Raw genomic sequence first — 25629 nt, forward strand, 5'->3', positions numbered from 1 at the left:
AACCAAAACCCAAAGATAACAGTGATTTAAACTAAACAGGAGTTTTTCCTTTTCATATAAATCTGTAGGCAGGTGGTGTCCAGGTTCCTATCTTTCTGCTCTCCTATCCTCAGTACATTGCTTTTATCCTCAAGCTGCTTCATCCTTACTTTCCAAGATTGCTTCTGGAGGCAGGTGGGAAGGGAAAGAAAAGATCTTTTGCCACTTGAGGAACTTTCTCAGCTTCCTTGAAGCAGTTTTCCTGGAGAACCACACAACATTTCAACTTATATCTCATTGGCCAAAACTGAGTTACCTGGCCATATAGATGCTAGGGAAACTGAGACATCTTTGTGGCAATGTGACCAGCTAAATGTTAGGATACTTGTCCTAGCTGGTTTGGCTCAGTGGATAGAGTGTCAGCCTGTACACCAAAGGGTCCCGGGTTCAATTCTAGTCAAGGGCACGTACCTTGGTTGCAGGCTCCTACAAGAGGCAACCAATTGATGTGTTTCTCTCACATTGATGTTTCCATTTGTCTTTCCCTCTCTCCCTAAAATCAATGGAAAACTATCCTTGGGTGATGATTAACCAAAACAAACAAACAAATAAATATTAGGACACTTTAATTAAGGAGGTGGGAAGAGGTAATGTTTGTTAGGCAACTTTTTAAAAATATATATATTTTTATTGATTTCAGAGAAGAAGGGAGAGGTAGAGAGCTAGAAACATCAATGATGAAAGAGAATCATTGATTGCCTCCTGCACGTCCCCCACTGGGGATTGAGCCCGCAACCCGGGCATGTGCCCAACACGGAATCAAAAATTGACCTCCTGGTTCATAGGTCGATGTTCAACTACTGGGCCACGCTGGCCGGGCTGGTAAGCAAGTTTTAATTTTATTCCAGACAGCCTTGTTGGCTACCTAAATATCTATGTACACTCTTCTAAACATAGAAAACACCCACCTCAAAAGAAAACCATCAAAATCTCACCTATTATTGCATATTGCTCAAAGACTATGATATCTTTGGCCACCCAGAAACTAAAAGTCAAGGTGTCTGCCCCATGGGTACCATATGCATAAAGGTGGGATAGGTACAGGATAACTGCATAAAATCAATCTTTTTGAAACAGGGTAAATGGGAAACTAGCAGTTGCTGATCCATAGCAAGGTCTCTCTGCTCTGTCCATAAATATATTCCTTGGTTTTCCCATCAGGCAACTACTGATTCACCTTCCTGGGAGTAACTCCCTTGTCTAATGTCCCCAGGGGCTCTTGGTGTTGCCCTCTGGGAGGTCTTTATTGTCCCTTACTCTTTAGGTACACATCAGGAAGGATACCCTTCTTGGAGGCTGGATAGTCTTAGCACTTCGTTTCCTATTATTTTGGGTTTAGGGGCTCAGGGATTGTTTAGATAGTTACAGGCTATTGAAGGCCAGGTTTAGGGTTTTTATTTATTTAGGATTTGTTTGTTTGTTTGTTTGACAAAACAATTCCCTAAAAACTTAAGTAATTTTCTACAATAATTATCATGAGTAACAAGAAAGATCTTGTCAAGGCATAGTTTTTGTCAGAGAACCCATCTTCACTTGCTGGTTTCTGTGTTCTTTCTTTCCCTTGGGGTCTTAAATGAATGGCTTGGATGGGTTCACAATGGTATTTATCTGACCTTTTTCCTCAGGATGGCTCCCATTACTTGGCAGAAAATTCTTAAGGGAAGATTCTTGAAAAAGCGTAAGGACGTTTCAACAGCTTTCTCAGAACCTTTACTTATGGAGTGTGGTAGTAGTTGACCTTTTTGATTCTTTAAGGCTCCAGATTTGGGACTTTTGTCAATTTATTTATTTATTTATTTTTTTAGACAGAACAATTCCCTAAGCAAAGCTATATATACCTTTCCATCTCTGTAGACTTGTAAACCTTAGCCCGAGTGGTATTTGTCTTATAGGATTTTGCTGAAAGAGGCAGAGGCAGCCCCACATGCTAGCACTCTGAAGTTCTACCACACTTTCTTTGATACCCTTACTTCAGTTGGCATGAGGGCTCATGGCCTAAAGCCCTACCTCCTCAACTCAGCCCACTTCATATTTAAGATCCTCTTACTTGCTGCACCTTACTTCTAGCTATCAGATTCTGTATAGGTCAAGATTCATGGCTATAGGTCATAGAATCTTCTTTAGCTATTAAACCGAATGGGATTGATTATGGGAAATAGATAGCTCACAGAATTTTTGAGAGGGCTGAAGAAACAGAACCCAGGCTGAGCTTCTAGGAACTACATCACAAGAGAGGGCTGCCAAAGAAGCTGCTGCTTTTGGAATAATCAAGAAGCTGCCTGCCACTTTGGGAAGCTGCCTGCTGGATTAGAAAGACATGAACAGCTGCCAGCTCCAGAATCACACCACTGCTGCCACGCTTTGTGTTGGCCAACTCGGCTCCAAGTGAGTGCATCTGATTGCTGGACCAATCATACCTGGAATCCTAGCTGCAAGGGAGGCTGGGAAATAATAGTGTTTAACTTTCCTATCTCTGTATACAGGAATGCATGTTTAAACTTTTCAAGTGAACTAATCAACTGTAACACCTCATAATTTTACATTGTTTCTCTTAATATTAATACCTTTTAAACTCTTTGTTTTCATTTTACAAGGTTTCAACTAATTATTGGATATTCCTCCAAATATACTTCAGATTATTTTTTTAAACCATGGATCCCCAAATTAAGTATAGCAATCTAGAAATGTTCTGCTTATATTCAGCTTTAAAACACCCACAAAAATCACTCAACAGACTAATGCTATGGTTTGTCAGGGATGGAGAAGAATTCCTATCTTTATGGTTAAAATTGTAGGAAACATTTAAAAAAGGTCTGGAATATCTTTTTATTTATTACTGTATCTATGCCCAGAAATTGTGATAAGACAGGTTTTCCCAGGATAATCTCTTTTAGATGGTGGACTGTGGTTCAATCAAAAGGTAATTGGAGGAGAACTTAAAGAAATTTCTTAAAATGCTTTTATGTGCATGAATAAATAATGGATGGATATTAATGTAGACATACCTCTTAGTTTCCAGCAAATTATCTATATTAATAAAAGGGTAATATGCTAATTAGACTGGACATCTTCCGGACATCCTTCCGGAGAAAGCCATGATGGCGGGGCCAAGGTAGAGGCAGTTAGGGGCAATCAGGCTGGCAAGGGAGGGCAGTTAATTTTAAATTTTGGAAAGAAATTTTATTAGTCTTATGTGTACCTAATTTTTCTTGGCTTATTTAGATAGGTGGACTGTTTTTTAAACTATAAAGTAATAATTGGATTTTAATTGATAATCAGAAAGACACAGAGACTTTATATAAGTTCATTATATTTTAATTTGTTTATTGACTACGTGTTGTGGAAATTCTTTCAGTGCAATATTTGTTGAAATATTGTTACTAAGGTCATTTGTATAGGTTCCTTTTTAATTATATTAAATGTAAAATCAGAACAATATGTAATATCTGTCATAAATTTTGGGGGCAAAAATATAAATTTGACAATATTGAAAGAATGGATTGTTTACAAAGCAATAACTTTTCAGAGTCATAGTCTCGGGGCCTTTCTTTCTCCTAAACTCTGTGGGTCCCCACAGAGACTTGCAACCAGGGGAGCAGCAGGCAGCAGCAGCTCCTTCCAGGCTGACCCCCAGAACCTGTGTCCAATGTCCCTTTTCTCTGACTCTCCAGTGAGCTAAGCAGTCCCATGTTGGCTCACTTCTTTCCTATAATCTTTCCAGAGAGTCAAAGCAGAGCATTGCCTAGGCCAGCTGTGGGCAAACTACGGCCCGCGGGCCGGATTCGGCCCGTTTGAAATGAATAAAACTATTGAAAAAAAAATCCATACCCTTTTATGTAATGATGTTTACTTTGACTTTATATTAGTTCACACAAACACTCCATCCATGCTTTTGTTCCGGCCCTCCGGTCCAGTTTAAGAACCCATTGTGGCCCTCGAGTCAAAAAGTTTGTCCACCCCTGGCCTAGGCTCTCTCCTGTTGCTTCTACTACCCTGACTCCTTCCTTTGTTCCACTGCCCCAGCGTTAATAAAAATACTCTCAAAATCACCTGGACTCAAGAAGGCGATGCACAAGCTGGGAGCAGCTTCCAGCTCCGCTCCTGGGACTTGTCAAAGGGCCCTGGCAGGCTTGTCCCCCTCCAACCTCCCCCCGCACCCCCGCCGCCTAATGCACTCCACCAGGTCCAAGACCTCTGTCTCTACACAACTCACTGTAGGCTGTGATGACATGAGCAACAAAGAAGGATTGGGAGGGTTCTGGAAATGGAAGCATGACAATTTTCCCCACAACCAGAGGAGAGAAGGGTAGGATGTTAATGCATTGTTACCCGTGTTGGTGGCCTTAAAATCATTTCAGCAGGAACTTGATGTAAGACATGACAAATATGAGAGACTTGTGAAACTTAGTCAGGATGTAACTGTAGAAAGTAAAGGATAATTTTTCTGCTCCATAGGATTACAAGTGCTTCTGATATGGAGGAAATATTGACTGAGTCAGAAATTAAATTAGATGGTGTCAGACAAAAGATACTGCAGGTGGCCCAGGAGCTCTCCGGAGAAGAGATGCATTAATTCCATAGAGCCATTACCACAGGACTTACCACAGGACTTCGGGAATATGTGGAGACCATCTCTTTTCAACACTTTATTAAAACACGATCACTTATCAGTATGGATGAAATTAATAACAACTGGTATTCACAACAGAAGACAATGGGAAAGAAAATAAGACCATGAGGAAACTAAGGTTTAGAGAGATGAAATAACTTGCCCAAGGGCATGCCCCTTATGAGACAAGGTCCTGGAAGAGGTGGGAGGAGAGGTCAAGGTCATTTGGAAGAGTTAATCTCAAAACAAGAGGAGGGACAACTCATCTGAGACTGGAGGATAGAAGCCCTCTTCCGATGCTCAATGCTCATGATAAAGAGTTTGGTACTTGGAGACTGAACACCACCCCTGTTGATTACCTCCTGGGAGTGGCTGATCTAAATGGTGAGTTGATGCCGATGTGTGTGAACAGTGTGGGCAATGGGGACATTGACACCCCCTTTGATGTGAGCCAGTTCTTACGCCAGGTTTATGCTGGGTTTTCATTCATCGGCATTACTCGACCTTACCAGGTTCCTAAGAAGCTGTATACCTTGAGACAGCCTGGCCGAAGTGGAGAATGCGTGTTATGCCTTGAAAGTCAGAGGCTCAGAAATTCCCAGACCAGTTTGTAAGACTAGTATTTGATATTTTATTTGACTTTATTGTGGCTTTTACATAGGAAATTTTCAGTTTTACTTGTTTTGAATTATATACAAGCCGTACGTAAAAGTATCAAATGAATCATTTTCTGTGTCTTACTCACGAAAGTTTGCATTCGAATGTTTACCTATATGCCTATTTGAATTTTTGCTGGCTAAATTCTATCATTGTCTCTGCAGAGTGAATGTGCCAGCACTTTCTGCTACCCGTTTCACTTTACTTTGTGTGAATTTTGAGTGGTCGTAATTAGTAGAAGCCGTTTATATTAAAGTTGATGGTTTTGTAATATATAGAAAAGACTTTTTAGTTATATACCTGGACTTGAGCTTTTTGTTAAATATATTGGTAATATTGTGCCAAGTCTCCAAAATAGGCTTATTCCATAGAACAGAATTAAAACTACTAAGTTATCAATATATTTTAAGGTTATGTGGCATTGTGATAAGAATTCACATTATATTCTGGCTAATTTAGGCCACTTTGAAATAGCCTTCCAGAAAAATTGACAGATACCCAGATGTTAGTTTCTACATTTAACTTTTGTGCTTTATCACAGGAAGTCTGATAGAGAATTGGAATTAATATTGTAATGTTTTTACTGGTGTTTGAGTTGAATTGTATACTTGTACATACAACTGTAAAGCTTTTAGTAGTGATAAGTTAGCAATTTTTTTGTTGTCTATTATATTGACATTAGGTATGTTTGGAGACTTTCCTATTTTAGCATCTATAAGAAATTATATTTAAATCATTATAATGAAGTTTTGAAATTTTTTAAATACTGAGTTAACCCAAACCTTTTTTATAGTTGTCTAAATGTCCATTTGTGTTAAATGGTAGTATAAAAAGTTGCCAAAGAAAATTTATCCTGTACAATTCAGCAATAAGATAATTGTCAACACAGTTAAGAACAACAATGGTAGTTTCTAGTTATATATTTATCTTAGATGTACCAGTTAACAATGGGGGATTTTGTAATCAAAGAAAACCTGATAGTTTCAAGAGAAACATCAAAACTGCTTCATTCAAAGTAATGTCCATTGCTAGCTACACATTTCTCCCATCTTTCAGGTAATTTGTGGGTTCCGTCCCAATAGAACTTTTCTTGTTTTGTGGCAAACCATTCAGAGACCCAAATTTTCACTTCTTCGTACATTTTGAAGTGCTGCTCAGAAAGTGCATGTGCCATCGATCCAAACAAGTGGTAATCTGAAGGAGCAAGGTCTGGTGAATATGGTGGGTGGGTTAATACTTCCGAGGCAAGATCTCTTAACGTGTCTTTAACTGGTTTTGAAGTGTGTGATGGTGCATTATCATGAAGCAAAATTACTTATCTGTGTCTTCTGGTGCATTCTGGTCATTTCACTATTAAAGCATGGTTTAAATTGATTATTTGTTGTCAGTAGCGATCAGTAATGGTTTCATGTGGTTTTAGAAGCTCATAATACACCACACCTTCCTGATCCCACCAAACGCAGAGCATTGTCTTCTTTCTGATGGGATTTGGCCTTGCAGTCGATGTTGATGGTTGACCTGGATCAACCCATGATTTTGTGCATTTTGGATTCTTAAAACAAATCCACTTTTTATCGCCAGTCATAATTTGATGCAAAAAAGACTTTTTTTCATGCCGTTGAAGCAACATTTTACTGATGATTTTTCAGTTTTCCATTTGTCTTTTGTTCAGTTGATGTGGCACCCATTTTCCTTCCTTTAAAATCTTTTCCATTGCTTGTAAATGATCAGAAATTGTTTTCTGAGCAGCGTTTAGTCTTTCTGCAAGTTGTTTTTGAGTTTGACACACATCTTCACCCAATAATGCTTGTTATTGTTGGTCTTCAAACTTTTTTGGTTGACCTGGACGTTCTTTGTCTTTCACATTGAAATTATCACTTTTAAAGCGTTTAAACCAGCGTTCACAAGTATCTTGAGATGGAGCATGTTCGCCATAAGCTTCCTGATATATACAGTAACTTTTTTTTCAAAATAAAGTAATGAATTAAAACTTCCCGCAAATGCTCTTTTTTTTTTTTTTTGGCACGGAATTCAACAATTTTAAGTGTAAAAATATCTATGATGTTAACACCTTCAGCAAATTTGACATACGAAGTTTTGAAGCTTGCTGTCAATACCACAAAATAGCATACATTTCAAATCGCATTTATATCAACATATGTGTAACTCCATCTATTGAAAAAAATCCGCATTATTAACTGGTACACCTAGTATAATTTACATATGTGAATATTTATTTAGAATAACAAATCACAAATTACAAATTTTATAACTTGACAATTAGCACAGATATTTCAAAGTCCAGAAAAACAACATTCTGGTTTTATTAACTGCTTGACATATCTCTATATTGCCTTTTTTACATATTTGGGGTGAGGGGAGTGTAAATGTCTTTGTAATGATTTTGTAGTCTTTTTAAAAAACACTTGTATTGATTTCGGAGAGGAAGGGAGGCGCAGAAACATCAATGAGGAGAGAGAATCATTGATCAGCTACCTCCTGCACACCCCCTACTGGGAATCAAGCCCACAACCCAGCAGGTGCCCTTGACAGGAATCAAACCCTGAACCCTTAGGTCCGCAGCCTGCACTCTGTACACTGAGCTAAACTGGCTAGGGCACTTCTCATGTCTACAAAACCTGCCTGCCTTGGTGAAAACTGTAGGGGAAACGGCCTTTCTGGATGGGCTCCAGCCGGCGAGGGTGCTGAGGAACCAGGGCAGGGATCGCCGGCCACAGCCGGACCATGGGGTACTCTCTAGTATCAGTGATGGCGAACCTATGACACGCGTTTCAGAGAACTCATTTTTTTGATTGATTTTTCTTTGTTAAATGGCATTTAAATATATAAAATAAATATCAAAAATATAAATCTTTGTTTTACTATGGTTGCAAATATCAAAAAATTTCTGTATGTGATATGGCACCAGAGTTAAGTGAGGGTTTTTCAAAATGCTGGCACGCCGAGCTCAAAAGGTTCGTCATCACTGGGAGTCTAGTTACATTGCAATTTTCCTGCAGAACTTAGTTGTCTAAGTTATGTGCGATGTGAAACTTGACCTCAGACATTTCCTTTGCGGTTTGTATTTTAGACAAAATCTATTTACCGTCCCTAACTTCACGGCAGGCAGGGCTACCCGGTCACAAGTCCCTGCCCATTGGAGAGGTTTGCTAGGCATCACCCAGATCCTTTCCTGCACCCTCACGCGAGTGCTGGGGGCGGAAGGGGGCGGGGCCGGGGCTTCAGGGTGGAGGCGACTCCCGGGTTCCCTCCCTGAAGTTCGCGAGGAGTCCTGACTGGGAGTCGGCGCTGCCCTGCCACTGCCACCCCTTCTGCCTCCATCACTCCGTGAAGGTTGTGGAATAGCGGGGCGCGGGGAATTGGAGGCTGACTCCTTGAGGCTGCTGGTGGAGCAGGATCACTCGCAGGGACCCGCAAGGTTCCGGGGCTGAGAACCGAGGCTGCCCGGGGCAGTGTCACGCCCAGTCGTCTTAGGGTAAATCGGGCTGAAGAAGGGGCAGAAGGGTTAGAGGGCGCAGAGAGGCCATCTAGTACCAAGCAAGTGACGGCCCCAAGAGGCGGTTTTGCGGACTGCGCTTTCCGACCCAGGACTCCTCTTTCTAGGCGGAAACTCGGCGACGGCTCCAGGCGGACCGGGCCGGGCGCGCTGGTCCGCCGCAGGCATGGCTGTCGCGGAGTCGTCGTCGGCGGCGGGCTTCCCGCGTGATTTCCTGTGGCTGCTCCTGGTTCTGTGGTGCTGGGTGCCCACCGCAGGTAAGGTGGCGGGGGGACGGGGTGAGGTGGGGTGAGGTGGGGTGAGGTGACGTGGGGTGGTGGGGTGGCGCTAGGCAGGCACCCCCTGGCCTTCCGGGGGGGGGGGGGCGGGGGGGAGGCGGGGCCCGCCCTAGGTCTTCGGCCACCTGTACCTTAACAGTCCCCAACTCTAAGCTTTCCTTTGTGGAATTGTAGGAATCAATTAAACGGATTTGAAAATTTCTAAGAAATTGCAAGACACCAGAATAATCAAAACAATATTGAAAAGGAAGAACAAAGTTGGAGGATCTTATGCGGATTAAGGAGGGGCCATGAACTAAGGGCCTCTGTACCTGAGATACCTCCCCCCCCACCCTCCCCAAAGGAATTTGTTTTTGTGTTTTGTTTTTTATAAAGGGTCAGGCAGAGTGCCTGCTACATAGTAAGCTCTTTTTAAAAAGATATTTTTTTTTAATGATTTCAGACAGGAAGGGAGAGGGAGAGAGAAATATTAATGACGAGAGGCTCATTGATCGGCTGCCTGCTGCACCCCCCCTACTGGGGCCAGCTAGGGCAAGGAATTTGTTTTTAATTACATGGTAAAGTGTCTGAGAGTACAAGGCCTAAGTTTTTTTTCAAGGTTCTCCCATAACTGAATTTTCTTCTTTCCACAGATTTCTTGATAGTGGAGATGGAAGGGAAGAATCAGACTGTGTTTCTGTATGACAATGTCACCATCTCCTGCAAGGTCCCTGGTTCCACACCCCTGAACATCATGATTATGGGTGTTACCTGGTATCGGAAGCATCAGGCGTATGAGCAAAAGGTGTTTGAAATGTATGGAGACCCTAATCCTAAAGAGGTATCCAGACCCGGAGCCAGCGTGTCCCTAGAGGCGCTAGAGAAGGGGGACGCCTCACTGCACCTTCCTGGAGTCCAGCTGAGAGACGCAGGAGAGTACCGATGTAAGGTGGTGATCACCCCCTATGAGGCCCAGGCAACAGTCTTTCTAAAGGTTTTGGGTGAGTGCCTGAGGCAGTGTCCTGTGGTTCCCATGGTGATGGGGCTGGGGGTAGAGATGTGGCCCTGCCAAGTAGAGAAGTTTGGGCATGGGCCTTGGAGTTGGATAGACACGGGTTTACGTCTGGACAACTTAAAGCAAGTTATTAACCAGGCTGAACCTCAGAGTACCTCTATAAGGACCCTGTCTCCAGCCCTAGCCGGTTTTTTCAGTGGATAGAGCTTGGGCCTGCGGACCAACGGGTCCCGAGTTTTTAAAAAAACCCCTATCTCCAAATAAAGTCACAGTCTAAGGAGAATGGGCTTAGCGATTCAACATGAATTTGGGGGTGGGGCCACAATGCAGCCTATAACCGGGACAATGTCTATGAGCCCTTCAAAACTGTACTTAAGACTTTGAATGTTTTGTACATATTAATTAGGGGGATGGGAAAGCGTATTAGGATTCATTTCCTCCGCAACTGAGAAAGCCTAAAAAATTTTTTAAAAAAGTAATAGAGTTTATTTTTTAGAACAGTTTTAGATTTACAGCAAAAATTGCAAAGATAGTAGTTTCTTTATGACTCCTGCTTGTGCACATACCACTTTCTCTATTATTAACCTCTTGCATTAGTATGGTATATTGTTTAAAATTAATAGACCAATATTGATACATTTTTATTAATTAATGTCCATAGTTTATTCAGATAGCCTTAGTTTTGACCTAATATCCCTTATAATTTTTCTTGTTCTAAAGGCTACTTTGAAATTCATAAAGCTATTCCAGTTTTCTTTAGATTAGCGTTAGTATGGTATATAAATCCCTTTACTTTTTGTTATTGTTGTTATTAATCCTCACCTGAGGATATTTTTTTCCATTGATTTTTTTGTTTTGTTTTGTTTTTTGAGAGAGTGGAAGGGATGGAGAGGGGAATGTGGGAGAGAGAGGCAGAGAGAGAATCTATGTGAGGAAGACATTGATTGGTTGCCTCTCCCATGCACCCAGACTGGGGCCAGTGGCTAAACCTGTAAGCAAGGTACCTGCCATTCATTGGCTGGAAATAGGACCTGTGACCCTTTGGTGCATGGACCAATGCTCTAGTCTTTTAGCACACCAGCCCGGCTCATTTATACTTCTTTAAAAATTTTTTAGTGATTGCAATGTACTTTTACAACTAATCTATGTTGAAAGAACACTGTACTGCATCATTGTTATCAGTGGTACAGATATTTTATTTCCAGTTCTCCCTTCCCATCTCTTATAACATTCTGTCATTCACTTATCCATATGCTATAATCACCAATGCATTGTTGCTATTATTTTAAATCAACAATTATGTATTAGATCAATTAAGCATAAGAAAAGGTTTTAATTTACCTTCATTTATGTCTTCTCTGATTCTAGTTTCTGACCCATATCCTTTTCCTTCTCTCTGACAACTTTCTAATATTTTGCAAGGCAGGTCTGTTGGTGACATATTCCCTCAGTTTTGTTTGAGAAAGTATTTATACTTCACTTTGTTGTTGTTGTTGTTTCTTTTATTATTTTTTTAAAATTAAATCTTTATTGTTCAGATTATTACAGTTGTTCCTCTTTTTCCCCCCATAGCTCCCCTCCACCTGGTTCCCCTCCCACCCTCCGCCCTCACCCCCCACCACTGTCCTCATTCATAGGTGCATGATTTTTGTCCAGTCTCTTCCCGCATCCGTCACACCCCTTTCCCCACCAAGAATAGTCAGTCAACTCCCTTTCTATGCCTTTGATTCTATTATAATCACCAGTTTATTCTGTTCATCAGATTATTTATTCACTTGATTTTTTGATTCACTTGTTGATGGATGTGTATTTGTTGTTCATAATTTGTATCTTTACCTTTTTCTTCTTCTTCCTCTTCTTAAAAGATACCCTTCAGCATTTCATATAACGCTGGTTTAGTGGTGATGAACCCCTTTAGCTTTTCCTTATCTGTGAAGCTCTTTATCTGACGTTCAATTCTGAATGATAGCTTTGCTGGATAAAGTAATCTTGGTTGTAGGTTCTTGGTATTCATCACTTTGAATATTTCTTGCCACTCCCTTCTGGCCTGCAAAGTTTCTGTTGAGAAATCAGCTGACAGTTGTATGAGTATTCCCTTGTAGGTAATTGACTGGCTTTCTCTTGCTGCTTTTAGGATTCTCTCTTTGTCTTTTGCTCTTGGCATTTTAATTATGATGTGTCTTGGTGTGGTCCTCTTTGGATTCCTTTTGTTTGGGGTTCTCTGCGCTTCCTAGACTTGTAAGTCTATTTCTTTCACCAGGTAGGGGAAGTTTTCTGTCATTATTTTTTCAAATAGGTTTTCAATATCTTGCTCTCTCCCTTCTTCTGGCACCCCTATAATTCAGATGTTAGTATGCTTGAAGCTGTCCCAGAGGCTCCTTACACTATCTTCGTATTTTTGGATTCTTTTTTCATTTTGCTTTTCCGGTTGGGTGTTTTTTGCTTCTTCGTATTTCAAATCGTTGACTTGATTCTTGTGATCCTCTGGTCTGCTGTTGGGAGTCTGTATAATATTCTTTATTTCAGTCAGTGTATGCTTAATTTCTAGTTGGTCCTTTATCATAACATCGAGGGTCTCACTAGATTTCTTGAGGGTCTCATTAAGTTTATCGGCGGTTTCTAGAAAATTTTTGAAAAACCTTAAAAGTGTGGTTTTGAACTCTATATCCAGTAGTTTGCTTTCCTTCATTTCTGTCATTTGTGTCCTGTTTCTTTGTCTCTGCATTTTTTTATGCTTCGCTGTGTCGATAGAGTGGCTTTCTGTGCTAAGTGTCCTTTAGGACCCAGTGGCTCAGCCTCCCCAATTACCTGAGGTGGACACTCTTGGTGCACCCCCGTGTGGGCTTTGAGCACTGTCTTGTTGTAGTTAAGCCTTGATTGTGGTAGGTAACACTGGGAGGAATTGACCTCCAGGCCAATTGGCTGTGAGAATCAGCTGTATCCATGGTGGGAGAACTTCTGTTCTGAAGACACCCTTCTGGGGCAAGACTTGCTTCAGTGGGGCTTTGGTGCTCACTGAGTCTGCCCCCTGAGTGTGTCCCTTATGGATCTGAGTTGTAATTGGATGGTCTCACTCTGACCACTGGGTACACTGGCTCTTGGATCTAAGGAGGTGCTAATCTAGCCTCTGCCTGAGGCTACGCAGCAGAAGCCAGCTGTAAAGCAATGCAAGTTGCCCTGGGGCCTTGGGGCAGCTGCAGTTTCTTAAGTAATTTTCAGATTACAAAGGGCTGGGACTTTCATATGCAATAGCCTCCCTGCACAGCTTGGGCGGGGCAGGGTCCCAGGGGATCAACAGGGCAGGCAGAGTGAGCGGTATGGCTGCTCTCAGTCCTGCCCTCAGAGGCCCTGGCAATCGCTGCAAGCACCTCCCAGAGAAAGCTGCCCTCGAGTTCCAACTGATGCCAGACAGTCCAGTTTCTCCCCGTATGAGTCTGGGTCCCCAGAGACTCGCCCGGATCTGGAGCTCAAAGCTTGAGACTCCCTCCCGATTGAAAAAGACAATTGTGTCCTCAGCCACCAGCCCTCTCCGCATGCACCTCCGCACCTTTGTATTTTATTTCTGCACCACACCTCCTCTGAGTCTCGGTATGCTTTTCTCTTTCCTTCTAGTTGTAGAATTTCCACTCAGCCAGCCTTCCTGTGGTTCTGGATGATGTCTGTTCTGTCTTTTAGTTGTATTTTTGAAGTGGTTGTGCAAGGCAGCAATCTCCGGTGTTTACCTATGCCGCCATCTTGGTTTCTCTCTATATTTCACTTTTGAATGATAATTTTTCTGAATATAGGATTCCAAGTAAGTGGGTTATTTTCTTGCAACACTCAAAATATTTCATGTCCCTCTCTTCTCTCTTGCATTTAAGAAGTCCAATGTTATTCTTATCCTTGTTACTCTACGAGTAAGTTATACACACATATATAATATATATTTATGTATTATATATACATATATATGTGTGTGTGTATATATATATATATATATATATATATATTTCTGCATTTTCAATATGATAAGGTGTTTTACTACTTGGTGTTCTCTAAGCTTCCTATGTCTATGCTTTGGTGTCTGTCATTAATTTTGGAAAATTCTCAGCTATTATATTTTAAACGATTTCTTCTGCTTCCTTCTCTTTACTTCTTTTTTGTATTCCTATTACATGTACGTTACAACTTTTGCAATTGTCCAGTTTTTGGATATTTCTTTCCCTTCTGGTTCCTTCCTCCCCCTCCCCCCCCCCCCAAATTCTTTTTGCTCTTTGCATTTTAGTTTGGGAAGTTTATATGGACATATTTAAGCTAGCTGATTCTCTCTTTGGCGGTGTTAAGTCTATTGATGATCCTGTCAAAGACATTCCTCATTTCTTTTATAGTGTTTTTTGGTTTCTAGCATTTACTTTTTTTAAAAAAATATGTTTTTATTGATTTTTTACAGAGAGGAAGGGAGAGAGACAGAGAACCAGAAATATCGATGAGAGAGAAACATCGACCAGCTGCCCCCTGCACACCTCCCACCAGGGATCTGCTCCCAACCAAGGTACATGCCCTTGACCGGAATTGAACCCAGGACCCCCCAGTCCGCAGGCCAATGCTCTATCCACTGAGCCAAACCGGTTTGGCTAGCATTTACTTTTGAGTATTTCTTAGAGAATGTCCATCTCTCTGCTCACATTATCCATCTGTGCTTGCATGTTGTCTGCTTTTTTCATTAGTGCTCTTAACATTTTAATCATAGTTATTTTGCATTTTCTACCTGATTATTCCAAAATCTGTGTCATACCTGAGTCTGGTTCTGATTCTTTTGTCTGGTATCAGAAAATAGGAACTGACGTAAACAGGCTTCTAGGGTGGGAGTTTATGTTAATATGGCTAGTAATTGGGCAGTGTTTAATGTTCATACCATGCTGTAGGTGTCAGAGATTTCAGTTTTCCTCTAGCATCTTGTTTCCTCCTCCCCTGTTTTCTTTCAGTTCCCCTATGAACTCCTCATGTAGATTTTGTGTCTTGCAGCTCTCTCAGTTGTAATCTACTATCATTATACGGAGCCCCATTGATGTGGTGGTAAAATGGTGTGGAGGGGAAGCAGTCTAGCATGTGATATTAAATCTCCTTCTCTGAGTGGCCTGAGCCCCTAGGCTATGACCTTGAGAAGTGTTCCTGGGTGAGAAAGGAAGGTTATAGAGGGCTGAAGAGGTAATCACCATTCTCCCAGGTCAGCAGGGCTCTGGCAAAGTCTTCTCTTTTGAGAGCATTCTTTGTTATGGAGAATGCATTGGGCATATTTTTAAATGGTTACTTTTCCTCTCCCTTCTCCCCTAAACAGGAGGGAATTTTTCTTGCAATTGCAGGAACCTGAGGGGGCAGGGGGGAGAGGGTTAATGGAGGTAAAACCCAGAAAAACCTCCTAAGACTGGCCTCTAGCTAATCCACCTTCATCCTTTAGCCATTTGACATTGTAACTCCAGCACCTTCTGCTTATGGTAATATGATTTTGGCTGTGGTTCTCTCAATCTGCCTGTCTGTCTAGCTTTCAGGGTTGTGGCTTGCCCTGTCACCTCAGTTCTCTGATGGATCTAAGAGAAGTTGTTGATTTGCAGTTTGTTCAGTTCAGGATAGGAGTGATGACTTCTAGTTCTTTACATGCCAAAGAGGAAACCAGAAGTCAGCAAGGGCTTTTATTATTTTTAATTAAATTAATTAATTTAAAAATATGTTTTTCTTAATGTTAGAGACAGAGGAAGGGAGATGGAGAGGGAGAGAAACATTGATGTTTGAGAAACATTGACTGGCTGCCTCCTGCACACTCCCTACTAGAGATGGAGCCTGCAACCAGGGCATGTGTCCTGACTGAGAATCAATTCGGCCTCCTCTTGGTCATGGGATGACACTCACCCAACTGAGCCACACTGGCCAGAGCAACAGGGGCTCTTAAAAAGGTAGTTTATTTTTCTGTCCCAAAAATGGAGCCAACCCTGGGCAGGTAGGGCTGTTTTTGATCATCTGGGACCCAGAGTCCTTTTATCTTGCCACTTTGGCATCCTCAACATATGGCTTTCACCTTGTGTTTGGAAATGGCCTCTCCATCTTGAACCATGACATGGTCTTCCAGGTGTTCTCCAGGAAGGATGAAGGGGAGAGGGAGAGAAGGCTATAGTACTTTTCTTTAAGATACCCTTGTTCCCTAAGGGTAGTTTCTTGAGGTTGCTCTAGCTACTTCTGATTCTATCCGAACTAGTAGACCCTGAGTTCACATGGCTACCCCAGCTGAAGTGGAGGTTGGGAGATGTGGCTTTAACTTGGATGTGTCATTGAAGGATGGACAGCAGTTTCTACCACAACAGTGTTCCGAAGTTTTCCTCCGATTCTCAAAGGTGTCTATGACACCAAGTGGCATAAGAAACTCTGCTTTACACATGGCTGTGAGAGTTGGGGTTATGGCAGCCGTGGGCAAACTACGGCCCGCGGGCCGGATCCGGCCCGTTTGAAATGAATAAAACTAAAAAAAAAAAAAAAGACCGTACCCTTTTATGTAATTATGTTTGCTTTGAATTTATATTATTCACACAAACACTCCATCCATGCTTTTGTTCTGGCCCTCCAGTCCAGTTTAAGAACCCATTGTGGCCCTGAGTCAAAAAGTTTGCCCACCCCTGGGTTATGGTCTATCAGCGTCACCCTGGCACTGGGATCAGCATACCCAGGTTACTTAGGCTAAGCAGAATCACACTCGCCTCACTCACCCTTCCTGAAGGCTTGCTATGGGTCAGGCTTTGAACTGATAATAAGCTAGTCCCAACCTACCCTCAAATCATGACTTCTCTTCCTTGGCAGCTTTCCCAAAGTGCACCTTGTTTCGAGAACAAGCCACAGCGAAAGATGATGGCAACAAATATATTTTGTGTGAGGCAAGTGGGTTCTACCCAAAGGACATTAACATAACCTGGTATATATGGAACCACGAGAATCCCCAGGGCCAGGAGATTTCTGAAGGCATCACCAATGGTCCAGCTATCAAGAATGAGGACGGCACATTTAACATCACCAGCCGTTTGAGGCTGAACCACTCTCTGGAGCACAATGTGACCACCTACCAATGTGTGATAAGTCACATATCCCTGCCCACCTCCAGGAGGTCGAACTTCACCCTGTCTGGGAGAGGTAAGCATCCTCTAAACATGTACCTTACTCTTCACCTTGAGGGGGTATAACGTAACACTCAGGTTCCCAGTTAGTCTAGGCCAAGATGGGGGCCAATGGGGAAGGAGAGAAAGCTCGGTTTGTCCTACTTCAGCCTCAGAGTCAGCAGTCCAGGCTAGGTCCCTAAGCCAGGGTGGATCGCCTAATAGCTAGAGAGTGGTGACAAGCGTCCTTAGCGTTGCTGGTAACTTATGGCAGCTTAAGGAGCTGGATGGTCTGTATGACCTGGAATGGGAAGCTTGTCAGCTACTAGGAGAACGGGGATAGGATCCTGTCCATGCCCCCTGAGGATAAGGGTCTATCAGGGGCCAGAGACCCAACCCTACCGGCAACTCTTCTCGCCAGGCTCTAGGGCCACTGCAAACCGTTGGGTAGTAGAAGTCAAATCAATAGTTCTGTGCTCAAGCTGGGGAGTCCATTTTAGGGAGTCCTGTGAATGCCAAGGCCTTTCCCCAGGCACATTAGATTTTGAGCTTAACATAATACAGCTCACTACAGAACGCCCCCTGCTGGTGGGGTGGGTTAATTGAGCTCATATCTTAGTTTCCATGGTCTTGGCTCTGGTCCTGGGTGGGGATGATCTTGCAGGTCAAATGCATCTGCCTAGAGCTGAGAGGGGTTAGGGAGGCAGGGGCTGATTGATTTTGCCAGATGGGGCTTCAAGTGGTCCTGGAGGGAGAGAGGAATTGTTTTTGGAAGCAAGGGCGAGGGATGTGTATGAGTGTGGTGTGTGTAGAATATGTGTGGGACATGGGAAATTTGGAATTGAAATATGCTTTGTGTGTATAATATAATATAATATAATATAATATAATATAATAGAAGCATGCAAATGGACTGTACCTTCACTACACCACAAGCCACGCCCACCAGCCAATCAGAGTGACTATATGCAAATTAACCCAACCAAGATGGCGTCTGGCAGCCACAGAGGCTTGGTTGTCCCGGTGATGGAGGAAGTCAAGCTTCCCTCTGCCCTGGCCGGCTCTGGCCTCCGCTGAAAGCAACAAAGTTTCAATTAAAAAAGATAAATAAACCCCAGATACCTGCTTCCAGCCTGCCTCCACTGGGAGCTTGGGTGGCTGGGGGCCGTGGCAAGCCTGCAAACAGCCATCAGCCCCTCACCCAGACTGGCCAGGCACCCCAGCAGGACCCCCACCCTGAAGCGGCTGTGGCCAGCCTGGAAACGGCCCTCAGCCCCTCACCCAGGCTGGCCAGGCACCCCAGCAGGACCCCCACCCTGATCCGGGACACCTTCAGGGCAAACCAGCCGGCCCCCACACATGCACCAGGCCTCTATCCTATCTAATAATAGACAAATATGGTAATTAACCATACCTCCGCTATGCTTCCCATTGGCTAATCAGGGTGATTTGCAAATTAACTGCCAACCAAGATGGCGGCCGGCAGCCAGGCAGTTGATGCGAACATGAGGCTTGCTTGCTCCAGTGATGGAGGAAGCCAAGGTTCCCCGCCTGCCACGCTGGGCTCTGAGCTGCACTCTAAGTAACAATGTTACAATTATAGAAGCTAAACAATTCCCAGATACCTGCTTTCAGCCAGCTGGCCTTGGAGCTGGATCCACAACAAAGTTGCAATTACAGAAGGTAAATAAATCCCAGAATAAAAAAAAAAAAAGAAAAAAAGGAGAGACTGGGAGCTTCAGTTGTAGGCTTGGCCCGCCTGAAAACGGCCCTCAGCCCCTCATCCAGACTGGCGAGGCAACCCAGTGGGGACCCCACCCTAAAGGGGGTGCAGGCAGCCTGAAAACAGCCATCAGCCCCTCATCCAGGTTGGCCAGGCACCCCAGTGGGGACCCCCACCCTGAAGGGGGTGTGGGCAGCCTGAAAACAGCCATCAGCCCCTCACCTGGCTGGCCAGGCACCCAAGCAGGACCCCCACCCTGATCCGGGACACCCTTCAGGGAAAACCAGCCGGCCCCCACCCGTGCACCAGGCCTCTATCCTATATAGTAAAAGGATAATATGCAAACTGACCCTAACAGCAGAAAGACTGGGAATGACTGGTCACTATGACACACACTGACCATGAGGGGGCTCTCGGGCTACCAGAGGGATGTTGGACTGCCAGTTTAGGCCCAATCCCCCCAGGGAGCAGGCCTAAGCCAGCAGGTGGACATCCCCCAGGGGTCCCAGACTGCAAGAGGTCACAGGTCGGGCTGAGGGACACCCCCGCCCAGTGCACAAATTTTTGTGCACTAGGCCTCTAGTATAATATAATATAATATAATTAATATAATATAATATAATATAATATAATATAATATAATAGATTTGTGTTGGTGACTTGTGGCCGCTATAATAACTAAATATAAATAAATATAATAAAAACCAGCTGGGTGAGGGCTTTCTTCTGGGTCACAACTTTCTTGTAGCCTCACATGGTGGTAGGGATAAGGGAATCTCTCTAGGGCCTCTTATCTAAGGGCTCTAATTATTCACGAGGGCTCCTCCCTCATGACCTAATGATATCCCCAAAGCCCCACCTCCTAATACCATCACATTGGGTATTAGGATTTCAACATATGAATTTTGGGGGGACACAGATATTCGATATATAGCAGTGTATAGTGATGTAAGATGATGTAGTGTGGAAGCTTGAACATGTGCACGGCATACATATGTGGTATGTGGTGTTCATATTGCCGTGTATTTCTGGCAGGTGCTAAACACACTATTTGATGTGTGGAGGTGTATGTGATAGGAATGACAAGAAGTGTGGCAGAGGATTGGTGGTTATATCTATGACAGGGAAATGACACATGATCACAGATATCTTAGCAGTGGTTGTGTGGTCACTTTGGCCCCTGCACGTAGGTTTCCTTTTAACGTTTGCCTCCTCTTTCTGCAGGATCTGAGATGGGAATTGCCTGGGGGACTATTGCTCCTTTGATTATTCTTGGCGTTATTGTACTAGTAGCAGTCACTGGACTGATTGTATGTATAAGGTAAGGGGGATGCCAAAGCCAAGTTTAGCCCTGTGTTTTGGAATTGACTCTGGGAGTTCTGGGATCTTTGCCAGTGGGTGATATTTGAGAGTTCTCAGGATTGATGCTGGGGGGAATCTGAGTGTGGTGTGTGTGTGTGGTGTGTGGCTTTTTCTCATGTTGTGCCAGGGAAGAACTGTCTTATTAGATCCCTATGTGGTAGCTTGGGACTCTGGGGAGATGCACTGTAAGGCCCCTGTGCCTCTTCCTGACATACAGGTCTCACTGTGAACCAGGCCTTTGAACTGTGTATGGGCTGCATTGTTGTCCTCACACATAGAACCACAGCTCAGAGAGGGGAATTCCTTCCCCAAGGTGCTCACATTTTGTTAACAGCTTAAAGGGATAGCTTTCAACCTGATTTCTCCATTAAATCGGAATCTCTAGCCCTTATTGGTGCTTCCAAACTAAGACAGGTTTCCAAACATATTTATCCCTAACACCTGGTCCAAACTGCAAATAAAACAGCACAAGGTAAAGAAGTTTAAGAGACCAGTGTAGATATGTGGCTTAAAATGGTTCTAGATATTAAATTGCCCTCATTTTTGGGGGGGTGGGGGGTCCTCCAAGGCAGAATCTGTACAATAGCTAATACATCTGTTTAGAGATGCTGGTATATGGTCCTGGGGTAATCATTTTATAGAGCTGGTCTTACAAGTGGTTTTTAAAATTTATCCTTCCCTTGAAGTTTTTAGGTAAATTATGTATGTTGACTAAATTTACAAATAAATTTGTTTATTTAACTAAAAAAAAAAAAAGAAACGCTTTAGGAAAATTACAATAATCAATTAAGAAAAAGGCCGTTTATCTAAAGTTGGCCAACTGATTCATGGGACATTTTCTTCTTCTTTTTAAAAAAGTATTTTTATTGATTTCAGAGAGGAAGGGAGAGAGAGAAACATCAATGATGAGAGAGCAACATTGATTGGCTGCCTCCCGCACGCTCTCCATTCGGAATCGAGTCCACAACCCAGGCATGTGCCCTTGACTGGAATTGAACCCGGGTTCCTTCAGTCCTCAGGCCAGTGCTCTATGCACTGAGCCAAACCAGCTAGGATGGGACATTTTCTTCTGATTGGACTAGGCCAATGCGAAAACTGGATATAATGTGGTTTTCAAATGATTCCTGTGATATTTGTGAATGTTCTCATATTTCTTGCCTTCTTCTGGCTTCTGATATCCAGAACTGTCACTGTTAGCAGACATTTCACATTGAAAAAAGAGACTACTAAAGCCTTCATGATCATTCTGGATTCTGTCGTGGTTTGCAATGAAGGCTCCAGGCCTCCAGCCTTCCCTAATCTTTGTCCTTTGCCATGTAACTTTTCAGTGCCCTCCAATCATGGGCTGCCCTTTAACACTGGGGTCAACCTTGTGACTTGCATTGGCCAATAGAATGAGACAGAAGTGAAAGAGGCCTTGTGTATTTCCATTTGCTTTCTTTTGTGCTTCAGACATTAGTGAGAGGAGGACACTTCCAGGCTAGCCTGCGGGAAGATGAGAGGCACTGAAGCCAGCGCTAGTTGCTCTAGAGGAGGCCAGTCTATAGTAAGACCTCACCTAACGTCATCCCTAGGTTCTGCAACTTTAAACAAAACGACGTATCATGAAGCTAATTTTACTATAGGTTAAGTGATATAAACAAGAGTTAAGTTCCTATGGCATCTCATCAACATAATGGGAGGACATTGACCAAAACCATGTGTTTTTGAGAACCAGCTATAGATTAGATGACAGCCAGCCAGTTCCTAGACATGTGAACAAATCTAGCTGAGATCATCACATCAACAGGGTCAACTCTCAAATGTGTGAGAAATAAATATTTATTTTTTAAAAGCCGCTGTTTCAGACTGGCTTGTTATACAGCAAAAGCTAACTGATACAGCTCCTCAGGAAGCTGAGTTTTGACCAAAAAAGTGTGGTTGCTCTGGAGCTGTGCTGCGGAGAGTCTGCTATGAAGCGTGCACCCAGGTAACATGTTCTACCTGTGCCAGCTCAGGAATCTGCTGCTATCCTCACCCCAAGGAGGCCCAGTCAGTGTCTGAACAAAGCAGGAGTCTTTGGAGCTCTCTGTTGGAGTGGTTGAGACTTTCTCAGAGTTGCACTATAGTTTGAAACTCTTGCTTCCCAATCCTTTCTCCTTCCTCCCTTCACAGATACCAGATCTACATCATGATCTAAAGACTTTCCTCACCTACTTCTGTGCCCTCTTTCATAGGCACTACTCCCAATAACGCTCTCCTATTTCTAACACATCTAGAAAGCTGCTTCTCAGAAGATTCAAACCACTACCACAAGAAGAGACTGAAGAATTGTAAGTCAGTGCTTTCACTAAGGTGCATTCATGATGTATTCAGATGGAGGAGCACTGGAAAACTGGCAGTTCTTACACAGTGACAGATAGCAGAAACCACAAGCTTTCTCAGAGAATGTGTAAGTAACTGACATTACCTTTCCTGATGACTGCCGCAGCTTGCTCAAGAGCAGACTGTTCAAGCTGCCCTCCTGGATAGCCTCCAGCCAATCATCTCTTTTCAAGAAAAGGAAAAAGCAACACTTCCCAAAGAAGATAGACAATTGGCCGGCAGGGATATAAAAAGGTGCTCAACATCATTAATCATCAGGGAGATGCAAATCAAAACAATGAGACATCACCTCACGCCTCTTGGAATGCCTACTATCAAAAAGACAAGAAATAAAACGTAGTGGCAAGGATGTGGTGAAAAGGGAAGACTTGGGTACTGTTGGTGGGAATATAAATGGGTGCAGCCATTATAGAAAACAGTATGGAAGTTCCAAAAAAATTAAAAATGGAACTACCATATGCAGCAATTTTACTTCTGGGTATTTATCTGGAGGAAAGGAATATTCGAACTTGAAAAGTTATCTGTACCTCCATCTTCATTGCACCATTACTTGCAATAGCAAAGACATGGAATCAACTTAAGTGTCATCGATGGATGAGTGGATAAAGAAAATGTGCTACACTCATACACACACAGTCATGCGCCACTTAACAAAGGGGATACATTCTGAGAAATACATTGTTAGCCAATTTCGTTGTTGTGTTAGCATCATTGATTATACTTACACAAACCTAGATGGTATACTAGTAGCCTATTGCTCCTGTACAGTCAGGCTACACTAAAATCATAAAACAATATGAGACCAAATCAAGCAGAAGAGAAAATGATATCAAGAGATACAGTCAACAGACTAGGCTGCTGCTAGTGTAACTCCACATACTGTTTTTCAGCAAACTTATTTTTTTAACAAATATATTTCTTTATTGATTTCAGAGAGGAAAGGAAGAGAGAGAGATAGAAACATCAATGATGAGAGAGAATCACTGATCGGCTGCCTCCTGCACACCCCCCACTGGGGATCGAGCCCGCAACCCAGGCATGTGCCCTTGGCCAGAATCGAACCCGGGACCCTTCAGTCCACAGGCCGATGCTCTATCCATTGAGCCAAGCCGGCTAGGGCAGCAAACTTATTTTTATACATAGAAAGAGTGTTGGCCCATACACCAAAAGGGTTGTGGGTTCAATTTCTGGTCAGGGCACATACATAGGTTGCAGGTTTGATCCTTGGTTGGGACAGGTACAGGAGGCAACTCATCAATATTTCTCTCCCACATCCATGTTTCTCTCTAAAATCAATGAAAACATATTCTCAGGTGAGGATTACAAAATAGCAATAAAAGTATAGCATAATAAATACATGAGCCAGTAACAATTATTTATTATCATTATCAAGTATTTTGTACTGTGCATAATTATATACACTTTTATATGACAGTAGTTTGTTTACACCAGCATTACCACATACCTGTGGATGATGCATTGTGCTACAATGTTAGGATGGATGACTCCCCAGATGATAGGAACTTTTTTAGCTCCACTGTGAGCTTATGGGTCCACTGTTGTATATGTGATCAATCCATTGTTCCTTGAAACATCATAATGAGGCATATTACTGTGCACACAATGGAATATTATTTAGGCATAAAAAAAGAAGGAAATCTTGCAATTCATGACAACATGATGGGCCTTAAGAGCAGTATTTTAAGTTAAATAAGAGAAAGATAGGTGTGATCTCACTTATATGTGAATCTAAAAAAGTACCCCCCCAAATGAGCTCATAGATACAGAGAACAGATTGGTGGTTGCTTGAGGTTGGGGACAAGAAGGGGGAGAAATGGGTGAAGGGATCAAAAGGTACAGACTTTGAGTTTTAAAATAAATAAGTCATGGGGATGTGATAGCACAGTGACTCAAGTTAATAATGCTGTATTGCGTATTTGAAAGTTGCTAAAAGTAAATCTTAAAAGATGATCATAAAAATATTTGTAACTGTATGGTGATGAATTTAAATTAGACTTATTGTGGTGATTATTTTGCAATACATACAAATATCAAATTTTATCCTGTACACTTGAAACTCATATAATGTTATATGTCAATTATACCTCAATTAAAAAAAGGGAGGGGGGAGAGAAAGCAATACTGTCTGCAGACTGTGACCAGTTTCCATTTCATATTCTATTTATGTTCAGTGAGTTCAATCTGTACATGCCAGTATATGAATAAAAGTATTCCCCTTTATTTATGGCTGAGTTATTCTTTGCTAGAAAATAAGTGACTTATCCTCTATCTCATGATTAGTAAAGAGTGGAGCTTGGATTTTTAATCAATATACCATACTAGAAGCCCGGTGCACAGAATTCGTGCACTGTTGGGGGGTGTGGCCTGCGGGGATAGGCCCGCTGTGGGAGTGCCTCTCATCCCCTGGCTGTGGACCCGCACTCTGAGCAGCTGCTCCCTGGTCCAGCATCTTCCATGGAGCCAGAGCACTTGCCCCTCCAGGGGACCAGGTCGGGCCGGGCCCAGGGACAATAGCACCGAGAGGCAGCGGAGTAGGCCTCAGTCCTGCAGCAGCCACGAACCCGCCTCCAGGGTCAACTCTGTGAGCCTGGCAGTGGCTCTGTGTGGCCTGTGGGTGTTTGGAGGAGGTGGCAGGGAGCAAGGAGGAGGAGCCTGGAGTGAGGAGGCAGTCACAGCCTGGGTTCCTGCCTGTTGGCCCCGGGTTCGCAGCTGGAGCAGACGCTCATCCCAGTCAACCCACCAGCAGACGCTCATCCCAGTCAACCCACCGGCGCTCCCACTGTGGTAGCACACTGACTACCAGGGGGCAGCTCCTGTGTTGAGTGTCTGCCCCCTGGTGGTCACTGCGTGTCATAGCGACTAATCGACCAGTCGTTCTGGTCATTCCGCCGATTGGTCACTGGGCTTTTATTACATAGGATTGATTATCAAGGAAGAGGCAGGGTGTGAG

The 25629-nt window shown here is 43.1% G+C and overlaps 1 protein-coding gene and 1 pseudogene across 1 annotated transcript; both read left to right on the forward strand.

Moving 5' to 3' along the window:
• Positions 1-4253: 4253 nt before the first annotated feature.
• On the forward strand, positions 4254-6719 carry LOC132241016 (translin-associated protein X-like; annotated as a pseudogene).
• A 1830-nt stretch (positions 6720-8549) lies between these two features.
• LOC132241021 (natural cytotoxicity triggering receptor 3 ligand 1-like) lies at positions 8550-24919 on the forward strand. Its single transcript, XM_059709043.1, has 5 exons — positions 8550-9079; positions 9733-10080; positions 16920-17246; positions 20157-20253; positions 22553-24919. Exons 1-5 carry the CDS (start codon positions 8989-8991, stop codon positions 22608-22610), a joined length of 921 nt encoding a protein of 306 aa, XP_059565026.1. The 5' UTR covers positions 8550-8988; the 3' UTR covers positions 22611-24919.
• The last annotated feature ends 710 nt before the right edge of the window (positions 24920-25629 follow it).

Source organism: Myotis daubentonii, chromosome 9 (genome assembly GCF_963259705.1).
Source record: "Myotis daubentonii chromosome 9, mMyoDau2.1, whole genome shotgun sequence".
Taxonomy (NCBI): Eukaryota; Metazoa; Chordata; class Mammalia; order Chiroptera; family Vespertilionidae; genus Myotis; species Myotis daubentonii.